Source organism: Pecten maximus, chromosome 18 (assembly GCF_902652985.1).
Source record: "Pecten maximus chromosome 18, xPecMax1.1, whole genome shotgun sequence".
Classification (NCBI taxonomy): domain Eukaryota; kingdom Metazoa; phylum Mollusca; class Bivalvia; order Pectinida; family Pectinidae; genus Pecten; species Pecten maximus.
The window spans coordinates 29693295-29701874 of record NC_047032.1 but is presented as its reverse complement, the minus strand read 5'-3'; the positions used below and the strand labels follow the sequence as shown (position 1 = coordinate 29701874).

Genomic DNA, 8580 nt, shown 5'->3' with positions numbered 1-8580 from the left:
TTAGATAACGTACAGTAACATTTAATACGTTTGTTCTTGTATCAATGCTCAGATAAAGTTATACGGTTCTTTTGATTGTAGCAGACTCATTTCGAATGATCAAATGTTTCGGAAGGATTATTTATTTATATATGCTATATTATCAGAACGGAAAACATCCTTGTCCATCAACATATTCATAGATTTCCGATGACGTCACGCAATTTCCGGTATGTAAAATAGCCGCCATATTGGAGGTGAAGCAGTGCATATCGATTGACCTACCTTTAGCGTAAACAAAATGGTGAATTATTGTGCGATGATTGGTTGTAACAACACAGGTGGGAGGGACAGAGTTTCTTTCTTTCGTTTACCGGCCGTTATCACATCTCAAGGTGAAAAGACGCATGGACTCTCAGAAAAACGAAGGAGGTTGTGGTTGACTAAAATCAGTAGAGCAGATCTTGAACCGTCGTCCTACCCATACTTGAGAGTTTGTTCGGAACATTTCGTTTCAGGTACGTGTATTTATGCGTTTTATTGTGAATATAATATCATATGTACTTTTCAAGTTCTATTTGCCGTTGATTTCTTTCCGAGATCGACGTGTATACTGTGATTCATGCATACTAACGTTGAAATCCGTGCTAGCTGTAAGTTCAAACGAAGCAGCATGCATATGGACCATGTATGATGTAAACAGAATCGGTTTCTAAAACTATCTAAAAGTAAAAAGTAAATAATTCCGAGTTCCGCTACTGATAGTCTATTTATATAGTATAGCAGAGTTGTTTTTTCTTACATACTATTAGAAAACGGTCACTGATATGATGCATGTAACTATGATTTCTTTCGTGTCATTTATTTTACACTGAAATCCAGTTAATTGTTGTAAAGTATATATAGGCCTAAATGAAATATTGATAATCATATTTTGTTTTCACAGAACTTAAGACACACTATAAATAATTATACATGAAATATCACTTTCTATCTATTCTATAGATTTTGAATTTGTATTTTATAAATGTGAGACTCTGAATAAATTATGATTTCAATTCATTATAATCCAGTTGACCATAATCACTTTTAAGGAACTGAAAATGACTTTTAACTAAGATTTTTTTTTAAATGCTCATGATAAATGTCTTTTTTCTTTTCAGGAAAACCTTCCAGTCTTTATCCTGAAAACTCAGCTGACTGGGCTCCTTCACTGAAACTTGGCCATCATAAGCAGACAACAGTGATCAACCCCACTCCAGAAAGGGAAAGTCGATTGAAAGGCAGAGTGGAAAAGAGAAGGAATGTGGAAGCAGCACAATCTCTTGTTGCACTTTTCAATTCCAAAGAGGTTACAACTGATCATGAGCTCGATGAATCTGAGGAAGCCCACCCTGATGTTCAGATGGACACCAACAGGATAGGAGATGAGGCAGAATTTGACAAATCCATGCAAACAGAGATTTCATCAGGTAACATAAATGCTATGGAGAGTGAACTCAATAGGTTGCTTGTCGAAAACATTGGATTGAAGGAACAGTTGGCAGCTTCTTCAATTACTGAGGACACATTCAAAGCTGATGATGAGAAAGTGAAGTTTTTTACTGGTTTGCCATCATTTGCTGTTCTGATGACACTGTTTTGGTTTGTTGAACCTGAAATATCCTGCTCACACAACAGCTCCTTGACCAAATTTCAGAAGATGGTGCTGGTGCTAATGCGGCTAAAATTGAACTTGCCTGTAACCTTTTTGGCAGACAAATTTAAGGTTTCTGCTTCAACAGTGTCCAGAACTATGTTAAGTGTTCTAAACACATTACACATAAAATTGAAGCCTCTAATATATTGGCCGACGAAGGAGGAACGACGACAAACAATGCCTATGGAATTTAGGAAGTACTTTGGGTTGAAAGTAGCGGTCATTATAGACTGTTTTGAGGTGTTTATCGAAAAGCCATCTGATTTGACAGCACGCTCGCAAACATGGAGTTCCTATAAGCATCACAATACTGTGAAATTTTTGATAGGGATCTCGCCCCAGGGTACCATTGTATTCATCAGTGATGCGTATGGAGGACGTGCTTCAGACAAATTCATAACAAAGGACAGTGAATTTCTTAATAAGTTGGAATATGGGGATGTTGTTCTTGCTGACCGTGGATTTGACATAGCAGAGGAGGTGGCTCAAGTCAACGGTGAAGTTCGGATACCAGCATTCACAAAGGGAAAGGATCAGTTGGCAGCTGTTGATGTTGAAAGCACCAGAAGACTTGCACATGTGCGCATTCATGTTGAAAGGGTTATTGGTTTAGTTAGGAACAAGTATAAGATCATGCACGACACTTTGCCTCTTGACTATTTCAACTCGGTAGATGAGTCTACTCCTACAATTGACAAGATTGTGACTGTATGTTGTGCGCTTACAAATATGTGTAAATCTGTAGTGCCATTTGATTAGAACATATCCACATGTACATGTATTATAGCTGTGCATTTACCAATACTTGCAGTGAAATATATACCTGTAACCCATATACCAAAATGCAGCCAAACGTAGTCTCTGTTTTGTAATTTATATTTTATAATCCGAGTCACAACCTAGTTCTTTGTGTATGTAATATTAATTGTGAGAGTAAAATTGAAATATTTATTATAAATCAATATTTGAATTGTCCATCTTCATAGTGCTTCATATATCATATCATATTATAGTACACTGTATATTGTGTACTATAAGCTAGTCTATATGTTATATATATGCGATAACTGCTGCTTTCCATTAAAATGTCATTAAAAACACTTTGTTTTATTTTCTTATTTGGAAATAATCTCTGATTACATACATATGGCTGATATACCATAATTCAATTATCACATAACTGGTTCATTATTTAATGCAAACATATATACAATGTATGATAAAAAAAAAAAAACATACAACTGATGCTGTAAAATCTGTAACTTGTAGCTATATATAGTTATTTCTCATGTTTGAACCAGTTATGTGATAAAGAATTTCTGCACATCGCCACAAGTAACTGTGTCGGATATGGGTTTGTGAAGTTCATTTAAAAAATCATAAATAATACTCCATATCGAATATAGCAACTTTAGTAAAAATTAAGAAATATGTCTGTGTACATGTTACTTAATAAACCTATCTGAAGCTTACTTCTTATTGAACTATGAATTTTGACCTATCAACATTATTTTAATATGTTGATAAGAAAAATTTTCCGTGATGATTTGCATTTGTTCTCCAATTATTTTGATTGGTCGATGTAACACTAATCAGACATATTTCTTGATTTGGTCTCAATATCTATTCAGCTGCAGTGACCGAGTGTTTGACATTCTACGCTGGATTGGTTCTCCACCTCTGGTTCATTAGTTTGATATCCACATATACAGCAGTTTGAATTTTAATACTAGTTAAAGGTCTTTGGATTTGAAAAGTTTTGTCCCGGGAGTACCTGGTACTCAAGTTGTCTTCCACCAGCAAAACCTGGCACATCCCTAATGGGCCATGTTATATAGGGCCAAAATAAAAGTACAACAAATATACTTATTTGGTTATATTTAATCAACATTAATAGAAACAACCACAAAGTTCTTTTTTTTCTGAATGCCTTTAATCATCCTTCAAAAATAACCAAGTATCTTTTGACAAAGTATAACCCAAGTGTTTGTTGTGAATGGCTTACACACTAGTTATAGAGAGAACACATATTCTCATTACATATATATTATCAGTAATTACATATCATAAAATTAATCCCATAATAACTTAATCAAGCACAAGCAATTACACATTGATACTAGTATCACTATCTATAGTATATTATAGTCTTTATAATATGGATACTGAGCTGATGAAAAAAGGCTTTGTCTGACGTCATCAATATGTTGAAAATGATACTGAATTAAGTCATTGTTCTTTCCTTTTCTTTGTTACACCCTTCTTCCTGCGGTTTCCTGGTAAACGCGAACAGTCAGGACAAAACCACTTTCCTTTAGGAAGTTTCGACTTTGTCAGCTTAAGGCATGACAAATGAAACCACGGATAATTGCAGTTCTGGTTGTCACATGCTACCATCGTATCAGTTTCCCCTTGCTGACAGAAGCAATATATGTCCTGTCTGTTTGCATCAGCGAGGTTTGATTCTCCATCATTTCTCAATGACAGCAATGGTGCTGTGTTTATTCGGGAGTAGAATTTTCCAACTAACTCTGGCATGATAGCCATGGCATGGAAGCTAGCTGCCTTCTCTTTAATTTCCTCCCACAGTTCATTGTCCGGTTCAATTCTTTCAATGTGTACTTCTCTCTCAGTCCACACAACAAAGTCTGCATATTCTTTCCCACATAAATGTATCTGAGTCTGTACCTGATAGTAGTATGGATGTTTTTTCTTTAATGTTTTACGTTCACCATCTGTTTCTTCAAGACATGAAGATGCTCCAGTATACATATCAAGGCTTGACGAACGTACACAGTATGGGCATTTGATTTCCACAACTCCTTCTCCACAGCAATCACATGACACAGTTCCATCAGGTGAGGCTCCAAATAAGGGGAAGTCTGGATTTAAAGTTAGTCCAACTGCCTCAACCGCAAAGTTGTCATGAAGAGTTTGTAATGCTTCATTATAGGTTTCCCTGGCAACCTTTTCATGAGTACATCCCCAAGATGTTGCAGTCGAGGTAAATTTTGCTGACTCAGGATTACATACCGCTTTGATAAGGCTTTCCGAAGGGGCTGCAGGGCTGCTGTGGCATACAGAATACATCCGAGATGCAGTTATTCTACCACTTCTGAAGCGGTTCCACAGTTTACTTTGTGCCTGCTGTCTGGTTGCTTTCTCAACACTTTCAGCTTCCTCCTTCGAAACTTTGACATTAATGTCCTCACAATATTTTAGGATATCACTAAATGATGACTGAAGCATGTCCTGTCTCAACAGTTCAGTCAACATCTTGGGAAACTGTTCATCCAACACTTTTGGAACAAATGGTGCCTGGAACGCTTGCTTTACAGTCAATATTGCAGACTGAGCCCCTGTTTGGCTGAGTTTCTGCAGGAAACCCCTGATTTCCTCATCAGTAGGCGGTTCCACCTGTTTGTGTTGCATAATCCCTCTTTTGGATGATGGTGTGTCACTGAACTGTGCATCCAAATTCTTCTTCTTTGACTTTGCAGATGTAAAATCTATGTCTTTAATTTTTGCATATTTTACACCTTTCACTGATGCTGGAAGCCAGTACGCTTTTGTTTCTGTGACAGTTCTTGCCTGTCTGACTTTAAATGTAGCTTCAATTGAAAACAACATTGCAGCGATATGTGTACATGCCTCTCCCAATCCAGCCATGCAGTTACAGTGTGCAGCTAAAACTTTTCCATCAGTTTGGATGATCACCCATGGTGCCAAAGGTTTTTCGTTCAGACGCTGTGAATGCATCACCTACAAACCAAACATAAATAATTAATCAGATAGAATATATATACAGGGACATATCTACATTAAAAGAAAAAAATACAAGAGCTATTTACTTCAAAATACATAAAAGTTTTGTTTTTTTTTACTTTTAAGAGATTAATATAACTGATATAAACAAATGGTTACATACAGTACATATATAATATCATACATCTTTAGTGACAGTAACGTTAACTGTTTCCATAATTATAGGGCTGTTGTGAATTGTTCAATTAAAATATAAACTTTCACAAAATGGCAAAATATATACACTAGATCTAATGAATGAAGGATTAAATTGAACTTAATTATAATAATTAGATCTATACCCCAGGAGACTAGATATTTTAAAAGGTTTGGATTTTCTTTCATGTGTGATGAGCTGATTTTGGAAAAACATAAAATAAATACAATATTTTTATCAATATTTCCATAAAATTCTGTTGCCATTTAAGTGAGACATAAAAAGTTATTTTAACATGAATTTTGGTCAAGGCTTCTTTAAAAATTATATGAATTATTTTACGAACACGTTATCATTACTCGACTCAAAATCGTGAACTTACCCGTGCAGTGTGTAGACAGACGCCATTGATTTCACAAACTTTAACATCCCGAACCCATCCGTTGACAAACTGGTTGTACGCAGCCAATCCTTTGTAAGATTTTATTTCCTCGTGGGTGTATGCACTTGCTGTGTATAACAAAAAGAACGAAATGTCAGGGTACGTTACGCCCGCCCACTTGTCAACATCCTGTGACCATCTTTCCTTTGGTAGAGTGTACGGGTCTTCATTTCCAATCAAAGCCAACTTATTGTCGTATCTCTGTTTTGAAATAGTGTCCAGTGTGTCACGATACGTCACTTCGCTTCGGGGCGTCTTTTTTTCCATATTTGCTCATTCATTTGTTAGAAAATACCAGGCAATTATCGGACAATATTATGTCAACAAACAATGGCGAAGCGTGACCTCCAATATGGCCGCGGGTCACTGGATAGGTCGTGGCAAGTCACGTGACTGAAAACTATGAATAGGGATCTACAATTATCAATAAAGCAAACACTGACAATTTAAATGACCATACAAGCTTGGCCACATCTTTTATCCTAACAGTCCGTTGGGAGGGAGTGTGAGCATACACAACTGTCAATTATGAAACTTTGAATCTCATTTATCCAAATTTTTTACCAAATTACTAATGTGTCTCCGTTTGACCAAAACTAACAAATAAGAAATCTTAAATATGGTCTTCTCAAGGTGTGATTCAAGCAGCAGTTTCCTATTGGTCTCAACAGTCTTAAAAGGGATGCATTTTTTTTTTTTCATATCAAAATTGGTTAAAATTCTCATCTTTTTGAGTATTTTCCTGAGCAACTTTTGATGACCTATAGCTGACCAATTCAAAACCTCATATACTCCCATTTTTTTTACCAGATTTGAACTGAAAACCTCAATTAGATATGATTTTATTCATGCCCTTACATTGATGGTTTTATTCCTTTCTGTAAATAAACATAGATATCAGTAGTGACTTTGTTAGGAATATGTTTATTACATTTGTTTTCTTGGATGTTCACATCACAGGGATTATCACAGATTTCATAACACACGGTCCATATACTGTGTCTGATACATTATATATATGAACTGTGGGTTGTGCCCAAGTCCCTGTGAACCACAGAATGTGAGAACCTACCAGCCAAATAACTGGATCTTCTATGCTTAAAAAAATTAGCCATTTGAGTGAGAGTTGACCTCTGACCCCTTGTGAATATGGATCAAGGTCATTTCGACTTACATCATCCAAGAAAACTATCCACCAATCCCGACTCTATAGGTCTTTTGGTTATTGGGTAGATATTTCTGAAGATAAAGTTGACATCACATGGTTCTCCACTTTCATTATTAGTTTGCCAACCATAGATCAAAAGATGTATGCAATTATGATAATTGATACCACAATTTGAAAATAAGTTGATTAATGTGTTGACAGAAATGAACTTTGTCTTTCAGTAAGCCTGTCACTGAGCGATTCCATTAATAGTAAGGACATACTAAACCTGCCCAGGATATTGCAGTATACAGTAGTGTTTCATGACGTAATATTAGCCAAGGGAAAAAGGTCCCAATTTACACCAATTAAAGGGGAAATAGTTTTGACTGTGGACGGATATCAAAGGCCTGAAACAAATGTTTTGTTACTTGAATAACCTTCGAAGACTCTTTTCCCATATATCCTCAAATCATCATGAAGCAAACATACTGTTACCATGATAATCACAATAAGAAAGATACTTCATCATATTCATCTGAAAGCTTGGGCATGTTTGAATATTCCACGCCAGTCAAAAGTTTTGGATTGACGGTTTGTTAAAGTTTTCAAGCAACTTGCCTAAGAAACAGTCAAAAATACTTAATTTACAATATTACATAGAGAGTCAGGTAACAACACCACAAACTCAACACCATGACAATGTCAGAAATTTGCAAAAAAATCTTTTTATTTTCTAATCAAAATATGACGCCATCTGATTGGTCCAAGTCAGTGTACACACGGAGGTAAGAATATTTACTGTAAACAAAAACATGGACTTTTCACAAATTTCCAACCCCACAGTTCATATTAAAACATACATTTAGTTAGTGTTATTCTGATTAATCGATTGATCAAGTATCAATGAGTAGTCATTTCACCTCTGCCTAAGACTAATCAATCATGATTTTCTGTCAATGATCACGGTTTGACTAGCTATAACATATATATATAAACTTTCATGAGTAATTGAGATTTGTAACCGAGACTTGAACAGTTATCACTGGAACAAAATTACAATTTTCTCATCAAAATGCATTAAAATATTTTAAAACATACATAGATGCTTTCATTTAAACTATATCAACCAAATCTCCCCCATTTCGGCGAATAATTCAATCTGATTATAATACAGATCATCATTGTACACTATGTTGTGTATGTATAATTGATGATATCTTAATCTGATTGTGAATGTTTTCTGTTCATTATCAATCAATAGTTGAGCATTAATCGATCGAGAAATTGTGATGGATGATCATGACTTTTAAAGTGATCCCCATCACTACATCTAACATATTATATATGAA

The 8580-nt window shown here is 35.4% G+C and overlaps 2 protein-coding genes across 2 annotated transcripts; one reads left to right on the top strand and one right to left on the bottom strand.

Annotated features, from left to right (window-relative positions):
- The first annotated feature begins 181 nt into the window (after nt 1-181).
- Nucleotides 182-2772, top strand: LOC117317023. The gene is made up of 2 exons (XM_033871805.1): nt 182-497; nt 1143-2772. The coding sequence occupies exons 1-2, from the start codon at nt 281-283 to the stop codon at nt 2435-2437; spliced, it is 1512 nt and encodes a 503-aa protein (XP_033727696.1). The 5' UTR covers nt 182-280; the 3' UTR covers nt 2438-2772.
- Nucleotides 2773-3543: 771 nt separating this feature from the next.
- On the bottom strand, nt 3544-6463 carry LOC117316906. The gene is made up of 2 exons (XM_033871684.1): nt 6022-6463; nt 3544-5440 (listed from the first exon to the last, which is right to left on the bottom strand). The coding sequence occupies exons 1-2, from the start codon at nt 6346-6348 to the stop codon at nt 3908-3910; spliced, it is 1860 nt and encodes a 619-aa protein (XP_033727575.1). The 5' UTR covers nt 6349-6463; the 3' UTR covers nt 3544-3907.
- Between the last annotated feature and the right edge of the window lie 2117 nt (nt 6464-8580).